Source organism: Apaloderma vittatum, unplaced genomic scaffold (genome assembly GCF_000703405.1).
Source record: "Apaloderma vittatum isolate BGI_N311 unplaced genomic scaffold, ASM70340v1 scaffold5819, whole genome shotgun sequence".
NCBI lineage: Eukaryota > Metazoa > Chordata > Aves > Trogoniformes > Trogonidae > Apaloderma > Apaloderma vittatum.
The window spans coordinates 18,592-40,278 of record NW_009733496.1 but is presented as its reverse complement, the minus strand read 5'-3'; the positions used below and the strand labels follow the sequence as shown (position 1 = coordinate 40,278).

The window sequence follows — 21,687 nt, the reverse complement described above, 5'->3', positions numbered from 1 at the left end:
AGCATATACAGTACAAAGCCTACAACTTAGAACATGAACATTTAACAACGGGATAGGCGTTATCTTCCACAAATTATTCTGAAGAGCATTCTTGTCTATGGCTACAGGTCTGCCACGAAGCAGTCCGAAAAAAGCAGCAGATTTGCTGAGTGAAATGGTGTTGGAGACCTCACATTCCCCCAAGTTCTTTTAGACAGCCCCACGTCTCAGCTGACGCGTGGAGTGCCTGCGTGAGGTGCCCTCCTCAAGCACATTTTCCGGCTCTGTTCCACCTAAAGGAACACAGTTCACACTCTCGGAAAGTTTCTCCAATGCTCAGTAAGTGGGAACAACCAGGAGATTCATTTCAGAAGCTGACTCCTCACGTGAATTAACATTACCCAAGAAGTAGCGCTGTGCAGAGGCAACAGCAGCAGCAAACTTGTTCTACAGCTCTAACGCTGCCTTATCCATGAGACAATTCAACTCAGTTTCAGGGGCTCTGCAACAAAAACTGACTCCTGAATTTCCTTCAGGCATCCCACCACTGGGTGCCTGTCCAGTGTAACCCTGACCAACACCTGGGGAATCTGGGCATTTCCAAACCGCAGCAGGTTACACAGACCAGAGCGAGGGCTCAAATATAAACCTAAGCTGGAACTACTCCTTTGCACTTCAAATTCCTGACTTCAAATACAGACTTGAATTCAGCTCTGAAACAGATATTAAAACCATTCACTGCAAGGAACATCTTCATTACCTGAATTTGGATTTCATCGGACAGTTCTCTTGCCATGTTGTAGAATTGGTTGGCGGCAGGATCGAGGACCTGCACAACAACTTTCAGGCCTGTTCTCCCCTTTGCTCTACCATAAACATCCATTGCAAAGTTGTATTTTGCAGGAAGCTGGAAAGAAGCCTTGGAAAGGAGAAAGTGATTAAAATTTTACACACAAAAAGAATTGACACTGATACAGAGGAAAGACCACAGCTAGTGCTGACAACCACTTACAAAGCTCTTTGATTTTGCTGAAGTGGAAGCAACAGGATTTTTTTCAGTTCCTATTACATGGCTGTTTCCTGTCCCCAAGAGACACACACACACACGTATGCAGAATTTACCTCGCTATGTCTCGTCTTGATATCCAAAGTATCCCTCTTGGTGACGGACCAGTGGAATGTTAACCCCGGTACTGCATTGCCAAATGAAAAAGGAGTCTGGCTACTGGTGATGCCCATGACATAAACTGGCATCTAGAAATAGAGAAACCAACTTTCTTACGTGATTCAAGAAATTCCAAACATGCACAGAGCAAACATAATGAGATTTAAAATTCATTGATCAAGAGATGGTGTTTCTGATGAGGAAAATGGTTTGGTTGCTGTATATGTTGCAAGGATTTCTCATGCAGAAGACTCAACACCACCAACTTCTAAAAAGTAAATTTTGATTTATTCTCATTTGCTACACACTCTACAAAAAACCCAAGTTTTCCATTGGAAAACATTAGTTCAATAATTAATTTGTCCCATTTTCGCATCAAATCACTTCATTTTAAGTCATCCACTCTTTATGCTTTCTATGTCTTTGTCTAGATGAGCTCCCTGATTAACTCTGCTCTGGACATCAACTTTGCCCTTCCAACTCTCCAAATTTAGACAACGTATTAAGCACAAAACCGGGACTTTCAAGTTTTTATTTCTAATCTTGAAAGCAACTCATTCACCTGGGACCAATGAGCTAGAATCACTAGCAATTTGTAACGACTAACTCAGAAAAACCAAACAGCATCTGTTCTGGATATAGCAGGCTGCAGACTTTGAATATACAAGGGAAGAAAGTCTCTACTGGAAACAGAATGAAGATGAGAGAACCCTCCTCCGGGTTAAACGACGCTTGTAAACTTATCCCAATTTCTGTTTTAATACGTTTAGCTCCAGAGCTTCTCCACTGAGAGCACGTTCACCCCCGCAGCAGCAGGGGAACTCCTCAGAACAAGTGACCCCTCCGACAGCTGCAGTGGTGTCATCGCGTGATCCAACAGGAATGGTCACAGCTTGCAGGTCAACATTTTAAGGCAAGAAAAGCTAATCCCAAATCGACTAACCTGCGCGCCAGTTTTCATTCGCGTAACTGGTGCACGAATTCTCACAGCTGTCAGCTGTACCACTTCCACTTCCACTTTGTCCTAAAAGGAAGGAAAGGAAGACACTGTAAACACTTGTCAAATATGAACTAGGTTTCACGTTCAAGATCTAACCGCTACCTTGCCATTATCTAACTGCTACTGCCATGCAATTTGCATGGGACTCATCAACGAAAACAGGGATGGACATGCAGGATGGTAACAAACGACAAACGCATTACTTTTTCACTGATAATAAAAAAAAGGAAAGGAAAACTCTGTTCAAAGTTACTGATGTCACAAATGATGAAGCTGAGAGGTGACAGACAGCAAGATCCTAGTGGTCCCTAGGAGAGGTGAGATGAAAAAAAAACCAGAAGGTAGGGGAAGACATGGAGAGAATGAGAAGGAAATGAGAACGGTAAGCAGCAAATGGGACAACAGGGAATAAAAGGCTGATATGGGTGATGCTCTGATGTCTCCTCTTCACGTATTCTGACATTCCTGATAGATTTTATTCCTACTGTATGCTGGGGAGAAAAGGTCAGACCTGGACCTCACTGGGCAGTAGATTTTGCTTTCAAGTCTATCTGCTTCTTGTCACGGCATCAGGACAGACTGCTGCCCCTGCATTACAAAGCACAGATATGCATTTTTCTTATTTTTTTTTTAAATTACTTTGTCTCCTCTTGGCCTGTGGTGATATCTTTCAAGCAGCAGAGCTCTGCGGTGCGCAGCAGCTGTCCTGCCTTGACCTCAAACGAAGAGCCATGAGATTTGGGCCAAGTTCTGTTTTGCTGAGTCTCATGCAAGTCCCAGGGGCTTTTGCTCAACAGCTTCCCCGTGCTCAGCTAATAGGAAGTTATAAGGACGCAGATTTCGATGGAATACCAGGGATTCATTGCTTGGACTTTGTAGATGGATTCAGAGCGCAGCACCAATGACAGGTTTCTATATAATCTGACTACGGCTTAAGAGACACCGTTTCTTAGACAAGTTACCTTTTGACTGCTAAACCGTTAAGGTGATGCAGGCAAGGAGAAGGTTCTGCTGTCTTAGAAAGGCTTCTTTAGATGGGCTTTCCTAGATTTAGCAGTTAATTCTAAAGACATCAGACTGATCACCAAGTCTCCCTGGGTTATGAACAGAACTTTGTTTTAAGGTCCAGCAGGATTTAGCTAGCTGTGGGAAGTATCACCTGTGTTAGCATGTAAGTTCACAGACCAGAGAGTATGAAACACTGATTTTTCAGCTCCTTAAGGAAACCAGGGAAGTGCACATTACCCCTGGGAAAAGACTACCTGCCCCTTTTAAGCTAAAACCATGAGTTGGAGAGAGCCTCTTTCAGCCCCAAATAGCATCAGAAAATGTTACCTGAGACACCATGACAAGCTTCCCTGTCTCTGCATCAACAGCTTGTACCACTCCTGTCACCGTTCCATTCCCAACTGCCACTCCCCTCACAAGTCCGGCGCTGTTCACCGATGCAATCTTCTCATTGCTGATGGCAAAAATGATGTTGGACTGAGGTTGAGGGCCTCCTTCTGAAGTGATCTATAATCCACAGTACACAGAACAACTAAAATTAACCCACTAAGCTTTTGTTTTGGTCAATGTTATAGGGTACATCCCTTCCCTGCTCAGCATCACAATGTCTTCAGCAAAAAAAGGCTGTTTGAACCTCCACAGGGCATCTGAGGGCTTATTTCTCCTGCATTCTGGTCCTTGCATGACGTCAGACCCGAGAATCCATAAGGACTCTGTGCTTCCAAGAATGCAACTGGCTGATGCTACACCTAGCCCAGAAAGCTTCAGCTCAGATTTACCTTGCTTTCTCTCCACCATGCAGGGTACAGCTCTGCTGCGTGTTTCAGTTTGTACAACTAGCCCGCTAACCTTTAATTTCTCGGAGGTGACAGATTTATTAGTGCTGTGCTGGTACGTAACAATGGAAAAGCTGACATTCGCTTGACACAAACAGATACGAAGCCTTTGATCCAGCAACAGGTGGCTCAAGAATGAAACCACTTTTGTCAGAAGGAGTCTTCAGAATGAATGCAGTTAAATTGCCAAGGTGAGTGTCTCCTCCTGAAAGATGTTACGTGCATATTTTCTTTCTTATTGACTTTCTAGTTTAAAATAAATGTAAGACGTTGCCTCACCTGAATCATGGCCCCAATAATTAGGGTCACTTTTCTCGGCAGTAGTCGAAATGGGGGGAAGACCTAAAAATAGAAACACAAATACTTGTGTTTGTGCTGTTTCGATCAGATAAATTATGTTAAAACCAGTATATGCAACCATAAAGCTGGGTCCTCTGTTGCTTAATTACGGTAAATTGAGCATGCACAAATTTAACACATCACTTGCAGTAAAAAACATTAAGACATCTGAAACAAACTAGTGGCTGGGTAACTTCTGGACAGGACGATCCGTTTCCTTTTTCCAGCAAATTAATTATTACACTATCAATGAACTGTAAGACACTGCTCCTATTCCATCATGACATAACTTTTGTTTACGCATCTATTTGACCTGAAATTATTTACTTCAATCTGTTGTGGAGCAGAATTGATTCTTTGTCCTCTTTTGTCAGCAACGGTCGCCATAAGAGTGGTCTGACCAATGGCCACCCCCTGCACCAGGAAAGCAGCGGTGTGGTCATCGAGAGCTTCACCCAAGGGGCTGTAGCAAAGAAACAGCAAAACACAGAAGTTCAGTGAATAAACTGCATCAATAACTGCATCAATAACTGCATCACAACGGCAAAGGATGCAGCACATAGCAGTTCTATCACCAGGGAGGCTAAGTGGCTACATCTTAAGCAAAATTCAGACAACAGGCTCTATGTAGCCTGTGTTTTATCTTAAAATGAAATATCTGAAATGAAAGCAAAACGAGAGGGGCAGCTGACACAGGCCAGCACTCTGCCGGGCAGCCCCACCAACAATGTGGCCAGCAGGAACAACCGTGACACGTGCCTCGATGTCAAACTTTGCCGCTGCTGAACGGAGTGGGACACATGCAGACAAGCAGTGCGTGGTACCATGATCTTTACCAATTACCTCAACACTACAGATCAACAGTTCAAGCCCCTTTTTTTTCCCCCCTGTGATTTAAATCATTGTTTAGAGTTTAGAAAATAAGGAGCTTTGAGGCAATAGCATGATTTAGCCTCCTTGTTCCTAAAAGGTTAAGTAATGGACAGAACGAGTTTGATAACATCAGAGAGGTCTTCACCAAGTTCTTCACCTGCTATTATTTGTCAAGTCACTGCTTCCAAGAGGTCTAAGGCTCCATGAAATATTACAGCGCATGAATAAGGTCTCATTCATCAGTCAGCAAGATTTAGACCATTAGCTTAGGCAATTTCCCTGACAAATAACCATTTTTTACCATTTAACAGGCAATTAATACTTTACAAAAACACAAACTTCACTGTATACCATCACTGTATACCATCGTGCCTCCAAGCCAATACCTTGACTCATTTTTTGCTTATTTTGCCTATAAATGCATCTGCAGATTAATTAAAAAAAAAATCCATTAACTTACACAAGCGAAACAATTTGAGATGTTGCCCTTAGTTTCAGATCCATGAAAGCAAAGTATTTCGCCAGAAAAGGTTTCTTAGAGTCATCCAGAACTCTGACATAAGCTTTAACTGATTTTCCAATCTCCACCTGAAACAGTCACACACAGTTCTTTTTTATTTAAACTGTTTTTATTTATTAGCATAAACGTTTTATTTTATTTGGTATTAGAGAAGAATATTAGAGAGAACCCCCCAAGGTTACATTAGCACTGATTTTAAAGAATAATCCCTGCCAGCTATCGTTAGCATCAAATTAAATAAATGAATTCAGGTCTTTCAGCTGGCAAGGGCATAATTAAAACATCCAGAAATATCAACACTTATTTTCTGTGAAATGCACCCAAGCTGGCAAGTAAAATGAGTCAGACATTTTTGTTCGTTTTTAAAATATGACGTATGGAAAATGACCTTGGGGCAAAACCTATTCCTAAAAAAAATTGCTCTCACGCACTTTAAACAACAGGAATAGTAAATTTGGCATGTTCATATAAATTATGAATTAACACGCTTGTGTAAATCAGAAAGTTGAGATTGCTGCCACACAGAACATGAAGTAAGAGATACCTGATACATGTAAAGACCTATAGCCTAAAAGGATAAATCCTCAAAGGAGGGAGAAACAGAAACGCAGGGAGAGCGAACTCTTTCTCTAAGGTCACACAGCTGAAGCAGATGGCCCCAACCACTGCATCCCATCATCTCGTGCATGTCTCATCCTCCCACTCACGGTCAGCACAAGGAATCGGGGCAACCAGCATCAGCAGCTAACGGTGGTTTCAAAGCCACTAACCTTGTCGACGACTCGGACGTACAGTTCCTGTATATCAGAGACATAAATTTCAGCTTTAGCTGGTGCAGGGAAAGCCAAACACAAGTCATGAATCATTACAGTCACTGATCCTGGAAGCAGAGGATGCACCTGCAATGCCAAAAGAAAATTCTGTTATAGCACTTCTGAGTTTCATTTGTCCGTCATTCACAGGACAAAACTTTTATCACTTCCAGGGCAGATGCAGATGGATGCAGAAGTCTCTGAGCCTCAGACACAGACAATTCTTCCACCAAAGCAGAAGTTGTAAAATGTCTCTAAAAAGTATCGTACTGCTGAGTTAGTGCAAACGGCCTCTAGGCAGCAATTGAATTAACGTATCTTCATCTAGAAGCCGTCTGGCATCTTCTCACTCTCCTTCTGCCATCAGAAGGACAAAAAGGCCACAACAAAGCATTCAGAGCAGTGGAATGAAAAACATAATAAGGAAGGAAGAAAATCAAGGACAGCGACTATGCTTACAAGGCATTGGTATTGCTTCCTGCAAGCTTTGTACTTTACAGTTACTGCTTTTAACTGGAACAAACAGCCAAACTCATCTGCCCGAGTAAGAGGACAACTGACAGACCAGGCGTTTCTTTGATGCAACTATTATTTTATTAATTTTTTTTTAGACAAAGAATGTCCACGTTACACTTCTCAGAATACAGTGAGAATCAACCAATGGAGAAAGAGCCCTCTGCTCAAATGCAAGCCCTCGGAGCCGGGCACCCCTCCCAAAGCCTTCTCGACACCCTTTCTCAGGGCCGCTCGGCTCACACCATCGCTGCAGCCCTCTTGCAACCCGCCTGACCTTGCCACACACCTCGGGGCTCATTCCAACTATTCTCTTCACCTTCACAGGTAGTTTCCTTTTGGCCAGAGCCAACGCAGATGTCTGGTATCCTATTCTACGGGCTCATTCAGCTTATGAAGACCAACTCGGGAAGCAGGGGGCGATGGACAGCCAGGCCCCCTCGGAGATTAATTATTCAATATAACTCACAGCGCTACTCAGCAGCGCTGCAGGAGTCAGCAGTAAGAGCAGTGGGAAGAGCTGACATTTTGTTCTCTCAGGGCACCGCTCTTACTGTTGTCTCAAAATAAAAGATATGAAGTTTTAATAAATGTCAGCTTTCGGGACAGCAGCAGTTCCCTAAGCGAGCGGCTACCGCTGGGGCTGGGGCCATACATTAACACGCAGCCGCGGGACACGGGAGAAGGGCAAGTGGCCAGGAGGAGGCAGAAGATGTAACAGAGCTCCGTTCGGGCTGGGAGATCAGAGCACAGAAGCTACCAGAGCTGAGAGCTAAAAGGGGAAGCAGGGCTACTACAACTTACGGGTATTTCACCATTTACCGCTTTTCATTCTGCCCCCCTGCTACCACCCACACCCAGAAAAGCTGCTGTGTCAAAAGGAGTAAGAGAGAGAATTTCTCCTTAGCAGGCCCAGTAAAAAATCTTGAGAATCACCACCCTAGACAATTTGAATTTAGTTTCTCAGAATAATCAAACCATCTTGTACCAGCTTGGCTCCAGTGGTACCTTCCGTGGCATCAGCCTGGAACTTGCTGATTCTCTACACAGACCATACTTCTGGCTTCCAGAACAAAACCTCTGTACCCTCTACAGATTTCAACTCAAACATACCACACAGGACTAGCAAACTTTTAAATTGTGGGGAGCTTGAGCTGATTTTCTCATCTATTCCCCTCCAAATGGCTTTTAAATGTGTTAAAAATTGGAGTTTTCTGTGCTTTAATCTGACAGGTAGTTAAAAATAAATCTCTTTTTGTACTTCACGAAGCCTATCTTGCTGAAAGTATTCTACTAAAGTTCACTGCTCTGTTCTGAAATTATCTTGTGTACATCAGTTAAAGCGCTGCTAAACCCATGAGGGAAATCTGACTGAAAGGCTATTAAGAGCTGAAACAGTGCGCAACGTGCAAAAATAAGCTCTTCTATCTTTTGCCCACCTCTGTGCCTAGCTGACTTGGTTGGAGCAATATTCCCACTTTACTTTTTCCACAGCTGGAGAATCAAAATGTTTCGCCAATATTTTCCACATTCTCAACAACAAAACCAATTCGCCTACATCGTTATATTTTCACAACTTCATCAACGACATTTATTACAAGATGAATCTGTAAATTACAAATCTGTAAAGACTCCTCTTTAAAGCAACGAGTGTCACTTCCAACTCTTGTCTCATGGAAGCTACAATGGAAATGTTTCGGTCTATTGTTGTTCACTGTAAAATGCATCTCATATCCTTGGCCTGCAGGAAGTCAGGCCTAACTGTAGTTTAGCTGTGTCTTCTAGTAGAAAAGTGCATGAAAAATTTAATAGGGAGATCAGAAATCAGCTCTTTAATAGATAGTTATTCACAAAAATCAGGATGAAATACTATGATGGGGAAGATTCTGAATTAGCACCGGAAGAAGAATTTGAAGGTTTTGGAAGTACCGGCCTCTAACAAATATTTCTGTATGATTCTCAAAATCGATTAATCTTTTGTATAACAAAAGAAGCCCAAAGCTTGACTGTGACAGGCAAACACCTCCAAGAGCCAGTTATTTCCCCTCTATCCATATGTACTGGAGAACGACCAAAGAGTGATGAAACTGCAGAAAAATATTCAGATCACCAAAACCACATAAAATAACTAAATACCTCACTCACCAAAGCAATACCTTGATTTTCCTCATGAGTCACTCTTACAACATTTGCAACACTGGTATTAACGAAAAAATATCCAGAACCTTCTTTGATGAAAAGTTCTGCCTGCAAAACCAGAAAAGCATCCAAAATTAGATTGTATCTTTCTTGGACGTTGCTAAAATTGTGAGAGGTCTCAAAATTGTGAGAGGTCTGGAAAACATGCCCTATGAAGAGGAGGCTGAGGGAACTGGGTTTGTTTAGTCTGGAGGAGGCTGAGAGGAGACCTTATTGCCCTCTACAACTACCTAAAAGGAGGCTGGAGTGAGGCTGGTGCTGGTCTCTTCTCTCTAATTACTAATGACAGGACAAGGGGAAATGGCCTCAAGTTGCGTCAGGGTAAGTTCAGATTGGATATTCGGAGGAAGTTCTTTACTGAACGAGCGGTGAGGCACTGGAACAGGCTGCCCAGGGAGCTGGTGGAGTCACCAGCCCTGGAGGTGTTTAAAAAAAAAGTAGATCTAGCACTTGAGGCTGTGGTGTAGTGGTTGGGTGTGCTGGGATGAAGGTTGGACTGGATGATCTTCAGAGGTCCCTTCCAACCCCGAACATTCTGTGATTCTGTGATTCTGTGTAAAATCAGAATCCTTACACATATCATGTAACTTTTGATGTTTTCCTCCGCGCAGCTAGAAAGCAGCAGAATAATTCCTTACCTTTACGTCAGGGTGATTGTAAATGGAGACATCAGAAGGGCTCACTTTGACATCTTCCACTAGTATCAGTTCAATAGTGGCAGAGACTGGTAGAAGAGGTTCATACTGAAAGAAACAATCCCAGCTGTTACAGCAAACAGAAAACAGAGCAAGGCTCTCCTGTATGCAGGGAAGGATGCTGAAAGCAGATGGACAAAGACTCAGAGATGAAGTTTAGGTTCCTAGAATGTCCACAAGACCTAGTGACTGGTGCAGGCGCTACCTCTCTTCTACAAGCAAGGTGATGCTGCTGCAGCCGGCATCTCTGCCCAAGACAAAGCACGAAACGTCAGTCAGCAGCATCGGCCAAGCACGTCTGACATACACAGACAGGATATTAACTCTGAGACATGTTCTAAGTTCATACAAAACGATAAAGCGCAGAGACAGAATGTTTTCTTCTACTTCAAGCTTGTATTTTTAGGATTCTTCCTAGCAGGCCACCAAAACAAAGCCTTCCTTCAAAAGAAGTACATAAACACTGGACCAGATGAAAGTTGAGTCATTCACTCATAACAACATTAGCTTAGAAAAGGAAAATGTTTTCTAGAGGAAGTTAGTACCATGTACGCATTTCACCTGATTAGTAGAATTATTTCCTTGATGTAGAAAGGATGTCATCTTGCCCTAACAACATAATAGGATGCTCCACTTAAACATGGAACAACGGTCAAGACATCGTAATATATCATCTTTTAGATTTTTATTTGTGTTTTCGTCTGCAAGAAAGTAGTACAAGTATGGACAGGTTTGAAAGCAGAATTGAGCAGTCCATTTACCTGCAACTACTCTTCGACTATCAGAAAGATTCCTCCCAAACTTAAACACGGAGACTAAAACTTAAGAGAGCTCTAGTGCCATTTTACTGCCCAGAGATGCTGTGGCTGCCCCCTCCCTGGAGGTGTTCAAGGCCAGGCTGGACGGAGCCTTGAGTAGCCTGATCTAGTCGAGAGGCGTCCCTGCCCGTGACAGGGAGGTTGGACGAGATGATCTCTAAGGTCCCTTCCAGCCTAGGCCAGTCTATGGTTCTATGATTTTATGAAACAATTCTTCGTAATCCCCTTGCCCAGATGGTTAAAAAAAAAAAAAAAAAGGACTTGGATATATTTGATGTGGATAGCAGCACGTAGCACAGAGGAAAGCAGGAAAAGCCAGGAATATTATAAAAACATTGTGGTATGAATCTGTATTCAGAATCAGCCACAGAGCTGCCTTACTTTTAATTACCACGCACCACGGAAATAAATATATAGGAACACTACACACTAAGCATCATATGGCAACAAAAAACCCCAGAGTTCTGAGTACCGGTATTTTCACGTTGGCTGCCTTGAGATGGGACTGCTGGTATCTTGTTGCAGTTGCAGAGATGACAGTTGTTCCAGACTGATTATGAACTAGAACAGTTTGTAAGCCTAGAGTCAAACAAAAAGTCAAATAAGTGTGATTATGGGGAAGAAAATAATGAAATGTACACTGCTAATCTCTTCCACTGGCATCCTAAATGGACTTTTCTCTCTCAAGCCAGGTTCTAGGCACTGGACTTGGTGCTTTTTTTTTTTCTTTAAATAGTACACACTTAAAATGCATTTAGAGGATAAGCTGAAATACGAGTGCAAATTACAGTAGTTTCTTTAATCAAGATCAGGCATTACCAGATAGATTTAATCCTGACTTTCTTCAAACACGTAAATGCTGATTTAAAGTAATTCATACCATGCATTTTCTTTTGACCGCTTCCATCTTCTCTCAGTGTGAGCTCCGTTGGCATATTGGGCTCAATATTAGCCAAGGACATTTTTGTTGATTCCCAGATAACACTAAGAGAACTGAAGTTATCAAATTTACTGCCCTGTTGGTCATACGCAGCCAAATCCAATACTGGATTGCGATAATTTGAAACAGGAACCTGGAAAAGAACGAGTACTTTGAATGGAACAGATGCAAGACCATTTTTTAATTATTAAAAGAAAAAAAAATGTATGCCAATTTCCATGGCATTTATAACAACACCCATTACATGAGTAACGTTCACAAAAATTAGGCATCACTGCAAAGTCACTAAGCTGGACTTAATGTACTTAAACTGCAAGTGGTTTTGGGGGGGCGCAGGGTTTTTTTAGCTCGTGAAGTACCTCAAAACAAAAACTGAACCACACAGCTCAACTACGTTGTCTTAGGAATTCAAAGAAATAATGACAAATACTGCTATTTGTTATAAGATACAGCTCAAAATTGTAGAGCTCCTCTTGTAAAATGCACTAGTGACAGCAGCGTAGCGGTGTGGTCTGACGCATAACGGAGCTAGAAAAACAGGTACACTCTGGAGCGACTTACAATACGCAAAAACCCGCTCGTTACACAGAAGTTACTTAACATGACTCAACTGCAATCAATACATTGCAGTTTTAAGGAGTAAGACGACCTTTATATTGCCTGGTGGGTATTAACACGACCAAAACCACAGTGTACTGGGCAGATGACATGCGACAGCCCTCATTCGGATGTAGAAGAAAGAGTTCCTCATGCTTGATCATCTACACATCGGTGTTGTCCCGTTATTACGACTCAGACGTGAAAGCTGAATCCCTCTGTGGGCACTGAACAAGACTCACTGTGTGTGTGCTTACACCGGGATCCTCACATCCGCAGCGCTTGTGTCGCATTAGTAAAGGCACACGCAGATGCACACTCGTAATAATACATGTCTATGGAGGTCCAAAAGATGATTCTGCAGTTGTAAGATTTTCCCATCACTTCTCAGGCTTACCACTTGCTTGTTCTGCTGCAGCAAAGGGCAGGAGAGATCAAGCTGAGGGCTTCCATACACAGGAGTCAAAGCGAGCCGCGAAGGGACAGCGCAGATGAACTTCACAACGGCAGGCTCAACCGCTGGAAAAGGGTTGGTGATCGTGGGGTGGTTTCCAACTGTTAAGGAAATAACCTGTACAGTTGTGAAAACAGGCGAATGACGAAAGAGAAGAGGACTGCTGAGTTCAGGTATATTCTATTTCACGGATCTGTTACACCCTGATGTCAGAATGAACAAGCAAAAATGTGGTTCTTGGGGATTTACAGCACCATTAAGACATGAGAAGATGTAAAAGGAGGTGCATACTTCAAGAACAGTTCTACGCCAGTATCAAAGTACTGCTCCTGGGAACTTTTCCAAGGTATTCCTGTTTATTGCTATCAAACTTGATTTAAACAACGAATATTTTGTAACTTAAAAAAAGCTAACAGGGAGGTGTTTTTCTTGCAGAGTGAGAACAGCCCAAAGACAGTATTTATAACCCCTTCAGTGTGTTTAAAAACATCTTATGTCTTATTTTACATTCCTTATTTAGACTTCAGCAAAACCAAGTGGATGTAAGAGCAGCAAAGGCTAGCCCAGCGGGCTGAAGTACCTCTGGTTACCTGCCTTACCCGCTCACGTGAGCCAGCGCCACGCAAACGTGATCTGGACAACACTGAGGACACAGAGCCAACACAGGCACAGTCACAAACAAAACCCAGATGGTTTTCCTTTCTGAATTTGCACTTAAAGAAACAGCTACATGTTGCACAGGGCCCACCGAAGAAATCAGTTAAATAATCTGGCAGCCACATCAGAATGCTTAGGCCTTGCCGAATTAGGAGAAGAAAAACATTAAATCAAAGCTAAATGCTTTATAGATTGGCCAAGGCGACTAAAGCAGGACTCATCACTGCTGCACGCTGGAGAAAGCAAGACCAGGTGCAAAACGGTGACAGGCACTGACACACAGACTGCATCAGCACTGGAGCAGTAAATTCGTATCGCTTCATTTGATTGAATAAACAGAATTACACTGGAAGGTAACCTGGTTAGGAGGGGCAGGTCAGACAGAACAGTCAGTTTACTGCAGCAGCCTTCTGCTATGATCCCATTTCTGCAAACTGAAGCTCCACTTATGAGGATCTGTTTAACGCATTCTACAACATAAGGTTTCTGCGACTTGGCTTTATACTGCAATAAACCCACCGCAAACCACCTGATAACACAATGTAATGAAACATCCACTCTAAAACCCAAACAGCATCATCATGTATAAACAACACACGTAGCCAAGCTCTTCACTGGCTTGTTAGGAGAACTACTCCCAGAAAAGGTGTACGGTACCATAAATCTGCCCGAAGCCTGTTCTCAGCTGCCTTAGCTCAGCGTTTGAGGGAGGGCACTGCAAATACCTCCTGGCACTTACCTGCTCTCCTAGGCTTTTGCAAGAGACTCTAACCCAATGCTGGATGTTATTTCGAGACGTAGGAGGTCCAAACAAAGCCAGACCAATGCTTTCTGTATCCTCAGCGGTGAAGTTCCTGAAGAACTTTGAAGGTTCTTGTACCCATGGTCTAGGGCCTCCTTCAAATAACATGTCTTTAGAGGAACCCAACGTCACTAAAGCAACTGACGGAGGATCGACAGTCTGCAATGAATGAATGAATTAAAAAATAATGAGTCCACTTGCACATGGTTTGGTTGTATTTTGCCAAAGAAATTTCTGTCTTAACGGAACAGCTAGCTTTGTCGCTTCGATTAGGGTACGACTTCTCCCACACAGTGGTCTGTAAGCATGGTTATTTAAGAAAAGAGTTGTACTAAAATAATTAGCATCACCTACAAAAATTCTCTCCAGTCAGATTACATTCAATGGAAGATATGAATCCAAAGAAAAGTTTTAACCACATTCTAATCCCACCCCTTCCATGAAGAATATAGTAAACGACCCTTAACATATTCTTCTGAGCACATACTGAGAGATCATAGAATCACAGAACCATAGACTGGCCTAGGCTGGAAGGGACCTTAGAGATCATCTCGTCCAACCTCCCTGTTTTGGGCAGGGACGCCGCCTCTCGACTAGACCAGATAGTATTATCCTACATTTTTTAAGAAGACAGTACTTTAAATCAATGAAATAATGCCAGATTGTACTTTAGCGTGACTCTCTCCAGCTGAGTTCTGTACATGTAATACTCTCCTACACAAGTTTTCCTTCAAACCTCTGCAATAAATCCTGCACTGGTGTGCACCACTGGGACAGCCTGTGCTGTTTATGATCACAGAAATTCACCGGATATTTTAAAACACAATAACCATCTACAGCTTGTGCTCCCTATCATCATATTACTTAAGTGTTTAGTAAGGAAGAGCAGCTACAAAAGGACGGTTCAGTTCTTTGCATGTGCACTGTGGCAGAGAGAGAAGGCAAGTGTTGGCATAAATATTTCTCATTTCTCCCATTTATTCTTTGGTTATATTTGTAGTATAACAGTAGAAACCCATTGGAAAGCTATAACATTTAGTCTGAAGTGTCTGCCTGCCCTTTGACTCCTGTTTATCATCTTTCTTTCCCTTTTTATGTTTTGGTTTTGGGGTTTTTTTTTGGTTTGTTTTTGGTTTGTTTGGTTTGGGGGATTTTTTTTAAGTAGATCTCTGACAAAAAAATGCTGCCTTCCATTTTTGGGCATCACAAATACCTTGTTCTGCAGAAAGGAGAGAAAAAAAGTCGAAATCACTATTGTACACTTCAAAGAAAAAGAAGTTCTTTGCTGAGATATCTAAGCACAGATAATTTTTTTTAAAGCGCACTTAATCTACCCTCCTCGTCATCATGTATTGGCCCTGTTGAGCACCCCTGAATCACTTTACTTGATATACGAAAAGCATTTCAAGAGGCTTTGCGAATAAATGTAGATGATACCACAGATGTAAGACATTTTTAATTAAAGGGACTATGCCTGCCTCTCACATTACTGCCAATAATAGAAAGTTTACCTATTCTGCTTAGGATGTCTCAGCATCTTCAAACAATTCTACTCAGCTATTCAAGACACTTGACAGAAAAGCATATTTTAAAATAAAATCATCATTACATTCACAGATTTGTAGGATTTGCACAAACTTTTGTTGCGGATTTGGGGAGACAAAAGCGATGGTCAAATGCATCAGACTTCAGCTTTGCAGATTCAGCGCCAGGTCTCTGAAGCTGAGGGGAACACGAGCACGCTGGTTTGTATTTCCACGTACCGACCTCATGCTCGGGTTTGTTCTTCCCATATTCTTGAGCGAATTGTCCAACAGTGAAGTATGTTTCTCCCACTTGCAGGGAAGAAGGCACGCGTGTTCACTGCCACATAGGCAAGCCAGCTGTGCCTTCTGGCAAAAATCAGGGGTTTTTTACTATGAAAGCAGAAATCCTAAGCTAGGTCTGCTCCCACTTGCCATTACGATATAGAATCGTAGCCTGCAACGGCCATGTAGGCAAATTCTATTCTTTACATACACGCTTCAGAGAGAAAGGGTTTTCCCCTAAATTGCCCTAAACATAAGATTTTTGCTATGAATCAACCACCTATCTCTTTTTTTTTTTTTTTTTTGCTGCAACATGCTCACTACAAAATATCCACTTGCTGTTTGTCACGTGAAGGCATTTAAAGTGACGGATTGCTTTAGGACCAGCGAAAGCAGACTCACCTTTAGTGGCAGGTAAGCAGCTATGGTGATGCCAGCACTGAGGTGGACCTGCCCACGGGTGTATCTAACGACGAGTGTTGTGTATCCTTGAGTTTCAGCTTTCACTCGGACTCCACTACAAAAATCAGCAGTTGGCTTAAGCCTTCCTGTCAGATAAATTGAAGATACAGAAAAACATACTTGGAGAGAAACGCTCAGGCATTTTAATGCAAGTTCAACACAGCTTTTCTCAACAAAAGCATTTCCACCAGAAGTACGTAGAAGTATGTTCTCCAACGGGTAAAATGGGTAAAAATATTCACTACTGTTCTTCACCTCAAACTCAACACTTACCGAAGGGTCCATCTCTCCCCAACTTGTTCATTTTCACACTGTCCTAAACAGGACATGAGTCTTTACTTTGCTACAAACTAACGTAACTTTTCTCTTCCTGAACATTTTCACCTTGCTGTTCCCCAATGAAACCAGTTTGTAATTAGGCACAAGCATGTGCCACTGCTCAGACAAGCTTTCCTGCACAGAACAACTAGAGCTGCAGGCAAGGCGTCACTTCTCCAGCTGAAGGCAAAGTATTTTCATGAAATTTCTCTGCTTACTTAAAAGACATTTTGGGGTTTGGAAAGGTCTTATTTTCTCTTTTTTTTGAAACTAACTGCACAACAGTATACTACATAGTGACATTTAAAATAGCTGGCAAACAGATGGTACAATGCAGACTAGTTCTACTGGCTCAACAGCTCAGGAAAGAGTTCCATATAGGAGACACTTGGAAAAAATTAATAGCACATCTGATAACATATCGAATTAAGCACACAGAAACAAGCACACTGCTCAGTGTCCACTTAGCCCAGCAACATTACCGGCAATCTTTAAAGTAACACACATACTCCAGACTCTTAATAAACCTGACAAGAGGAATTTCTTAAAGCAATGAGCTTAACAATGACAGCTTTTGCAAAATTTAAGCACCTGATTGTCCAAGTTCCTTTTGATCAAACATCAAACTGTGTCTCTACAGAAGCGAAAGCACTGCTGGATGATTCAGGCAAAGCAGTTGTTAATATCAGTGGTCCTGTAAGCCTTCCAATGCTACCTCAAAATCAAATACCTGTGGGCTCCTCCTATGGCGAAACCCGTCACCTTTGTCACAGAAGCACACTAAAAATACTAAATCAGTGGGAAGACATAAGGGAGACTACACCTTATCCAACAAAGTAATGCCCAAAATGCTTTCAGAGTTCCCTAAAACATCAAAAATATGAAGGAGGAGTTCTGTATAAAAAGGCAAATACATCCTCAAAATAAAACTATTCTGATTCCCACCTCTGAAGTTAAGCACCTTTGTGGGAATACTGTACACAGCACCTGAACCAGTGATCTAAAGGACACGTGTCACTTGGTAACATCCTAACTGAACTTCCAAAAGAGGGAGAGGGTCAAATCACCTGGAAGTGGCCTGAACACACCACGGTTTTCTACTTCCACAACTAGATCGAAGTGTGAGCAGTCACTCAGCGGGACCGTCTCGCCTGTTTCAACATTTGTTAGGCCATTAATCCTCAGGGGCAGCTCCAATATTTGGCCAACACGAGCTTCAACTTGACACGGTGTGAACTCCATCCCACTAGGTTCCGTTACGTACACCTGAAGGAGGAAACAAACACGGGACATAGGAACACAACCACACAAAAAGGCACCACGGAGAAAAACAACCTTCTTGAATTTCTGTTGGGAAAGCATTTCTAAAGGTGTCCAGGGATAACATTTCCCCACAGTAACATGTCAGCAATCAAAAATAAGTGAACCAACACCTACTGCCTCATCTAACAACCTTCTGCTTTAACAAGTACCTTGAATGCGTGAGATACTTTTGAAAACCAAAGGATTACTTTCAGAAATCAGACCAGCAGAAAAAGATCTTCCATGCTATTATAGCTGGTCTGTTGACAAATAAGCCTTGAGTTGGTTATTCCCATTGCCTATTTTTTCCATTAATGTTAAAGAACGCACCACAGACCGACTGCCTATTTCCTAACAATCACTACGGTCAAAGCTTTTCCACTGCAATATCTGAACTTCCTAACCAGCTGCAAATGGCCTCTGGATACAATATTGAACTATATGGTACGCAGTTAAAACTGTAATCCTTCCGGAACACAGTTAACTGCTCCCAAAACTTACTCACTGGGGTCAGTAAACAAAACTCCTCAAGAGTTATTCCATGAAGAATGCAATTCCTAACACAAGAAGCAAAGGCATTTGAAAATAACCTATTCTGGTTGTGCAAAACGCTGCTCTGAAAGCTCACGTGGAGAGAAAAGGTTTTTCTGTCTTCAGGCTTTGACTTATGTTTAAGGATAAAAAGTTTTAACTGAAAAATCCTCATTTCTGTATTTCCTGCTGGTATCTGTCACACTGCTGAAAAGCAGCATCCTGGGTTGTCCAGAGAATAATTTCGGAGCAAGTCTGTAAACTAAATTAGGCACAAATTTCAATTTGCATTATTATTTTAAGCACGAAGTTTAGTACCTCTCCAATCCATTTTGTAGAACTGACACAAATAACCTGCGCACAAAACTCGAGCTCATTTTCCCCTCCAAAACCTCAGCATTAGTTGATGCAGCTGTTCCAAGTAAAAGTTGGTTGGGAGTATCTTTCCCAAAACACATACTGCAGAAAGGGAGGGGGGGGAAAAGGAAAGGTATCTGCTTACGTAGCTCTCTCCTTCGTTACGGGACAGATTCGGCAGTCTCAATAAAACACATTTAACACTTTTGTCAGGAGGGACTTCGGAGCAGCAGAAGCACGGTACCACAACGCTGCACGGGGGAACACTTCACCAGGAGGTATTTTACACAACCAGCGTACGGGTATTTGATGTAAGCGGCTCGTTTCCCACCACTTGCTAAATGACAGGCACGTATCCTGGAAGGAAGGGGTGCTGCCCCTGGGCTTGCAAGACGGGCTTTGTGAAGGGGCTTCTCGGCTCCTTCAGAGCAAAGCCCACCACCTCTGTACAGCCCCAGCCAGGCAGAGGTCGTTTGCCAGCCTCCATAGCAACCACTTGGCACAAACAAACCTATTTCGTTTATGCAGTTAAACAAACACAGCCTCTGGATCCCAGACTAGTCACGTGTGCTCAGTAAACTGAGTTTTTCCGAGGTCAGGAGCAAGTTTCCTCTTCTCTGTGAGGTTCCCATTCCTGTGCTTACAGCTCTTTGCAAAAGGTACAGAGTTAAAGCACAGATTAAAATGCCTGAATTTGAGAAAGCAGCAGAGTAGAATTACTTGGCAGTAATGAACATACACCCGTAGGAGCACTTGGTTTCAGTTTCTATTCTATCATGTTACAGGTCTGGCAGTTCTTAACAGCTTGACAGAGAAAGTGAGCACGGACACAGTTTCACTACGGGAAATTATTTGCATCCAAAGGACAGGAGAAAATATTTCCAAATCGGTAACATTCCAGAGAAAAATATTTAACATTAGAGATTTACAGCATTAACCAGAGCAGCTTCTTCAGCTATGTTTGCCCACTCCTTCCTACGGAGCCATTACCTGCTCTGTATTTTCTTCATGCTGCCCCACACGCTGATCATGGAAATTAAGAACCGGATATGATTTGCACAGAGACCACAAAGTCCCTCTTTGGAGGTTTATTTTTTTAATGCTGTTTTCCCTTTGTTTTCCTAAAACATTATCTTTTTCTTGGCCAGCTTTAGTACCTAGATGCACGATGTGGCACTGCATTCATTGCAGCCACTTCTCCAGGCAGGAATTTCCTCGTGTATTTTGATGAACTCTGTAATCCTTTCATATAGATGGAAAACACTCACCTCTCACCCCGCAGAATGCATTTTTAGTTTGGCTTGTCTGCTTAAATGGCTATGCCAGTAATAAATTCCCTTCTTGTGGTCAAAGCTTTCAACAAGGAACAAGTCTTGCCAAGGAAATTAGGAAGGGTCAAAACTAGGAGTTCAAGTTAATGCAGCAGAGAGAGTTTGAATCCCCAGTAGCACAAACTGGGACCCTGATCACTTCACCTGCCAGAAACCTCTTGGAAACAGTTGAGAAAGGGGAATGCCTGTGGCATTCTTGGTTTCTTCAGTTTCCAAAAGCCATATTCAAGAGTGATTAAGGAAAACAAAGAGTTTTACCTTCATTTCTCCATAATGCAATGGATTCTGAACATCAGTTGCCTGAATGATGCTGACACCGATGTCACTTCCAGTTGTCATTACCCCTTTGACTGTCACTGTAGCAACTGCCTGGTTAGAACAGGACCAGCTGAAATTTCCACTTCCACCGTGAGCCTAGAATACAGAAAGAAAATCTTCCAAACACGTTATAAAGTCTATGGCTCTCACGTTTCTTAGCTGTCAAGCCTTTGAACATCCTGCAGGAAAACCAGGGAAGCACCAAGCAATACCAATACTGTTCTTGAGGAAATACAACCAAAGTAACACCTTAGAACTTTCAAATAAGCAAGAGATGACAAGACTAAGACCCTTCATTCAGCTTTCTTCAGGCACGTACCCTCTGTGCTGCTCGCTAACCCAAATATCTCTCGCCCAGCTGCAGAAGTCTGGTGCTCACAACTCGGTGACTGACAGTGCTCAGAGTCAGCAGCACATCTCACAAATCGGCACACCGGAGGCACATCGGACCATCTTACGTCCAAAAACTCCCACCGTTTCTCTGTTGCTGACACATTTGGGGTCTCCGAGCTCCTAAACTCACACTGTACCTACTAGCTTCTTTCAGTGGGAAGAGTTAAGGGATCTGAAGAGAAACGTTTCTCTGTTGCTGACACATTTGGGGTCTCAGAGCTCCTAAACTCACACTGTACCTACTAGGTTCTTTCAGCGGGAAGAGTTAAGGGATCTGAAGAGAAGAGACAGTGGGAGTCAGGGAAGAAATGAGGCAAGGCATCCTGGCCTGTATCAGAAATGGTGTGACCAGCAGGAGGAGGGAGGTGATCGTGCCCCTGTACTCAGCACTCGTGAGACCTCACCTCGAGTGCTGTGTCCAGTTTTGGTCACCACAGTACAAGAAGGACATCGAGGTGCTGGAGCGGGTGCAGAGAAGGGCAACAAGGCTTGTGAGAGGTCTGGAAAACATGCCCTATGAAGAGCGGCTGAGGGAACTGGGTTTGTTTAGTCTGGAGAAGAGGAGGCTGAGAGGAGACCTTATTGCCCTCTACAACTACCTAAAAGGAGGCTGTAGTGAGGCTGGTGCTGGTCTCTTCTCTCTAATTACTAAGGACAGGA

At 42.7% G+C, this 21,687-nt stretch overlaps 1 protein-coding gene across 1 annotated transcript in view; it reads right to left on the bottom strand.

Moving 5' to 3' along the window:
• The window catches only part of NUP210 (nucleoporin 210kDa), a gene marked incomplete at its 5' end in the record, with an annotated part of 52,872 nt that overhangs the window by 15,404 nt on the left and 15,781 nt on the right, over positions 1-21,687 (bottom strand). Inside the window, 17 exons of the mRNA XM_009875919.1 lie at positions 740-898; positions 1,102-1,233; positions 2,088-2,168; positions 3,480-3,659; positions 4,268-4,330; positions 4,655-4,790; positions 5,661-5,788; positions 6,491-6,619; positions 9,191-9,292; positions 9,883-9,987; positions 11,230-11,336; positions 11,638-11,830; positions 12,692-12,865; positions 14,145-14,366; positions 16,418-16,563; positions 17,863-18,061; positions 20,575-20,730. Coding sequence (XP_009874221.1) covers positions 740-898; positions 1,102-1,233; positions 2,088-2,168; positions 3,480-3,659; positions 4,268-4,330; positions 4,655-4,790; positions 5,661-5,788; positions 6,491-6,619; positions 9,191-9,292; positions 9,883-9,987; positions 11,230-11,336; positions 11,638-11,830; positions 12,692-12,865; positions 14,145-14,366; positions 16,418-16,563; positions 17,863-18,061; positions 20,575-20,730 — 2,412 coding nt within the window. The remainder of the gene's footprint in view (positions 1-739; positions 899-1,101; positions 1,234-2,087; positions 2,169-3,479; positions 3,660-4,267; positions 4,331-4,654; positions 4,791-5,660; positions 5,789-6,490; positions 6,620-9,190; positions 9,293-9,882; positions 9,988-11,229; positions 11,337-11,637; positions 11,831-12,691; positions 12,866-14,144; positions 14,367-16,417; positions 16,564-17,862; positions 18,062-20,574; positions 20,731-21,687) is intronic.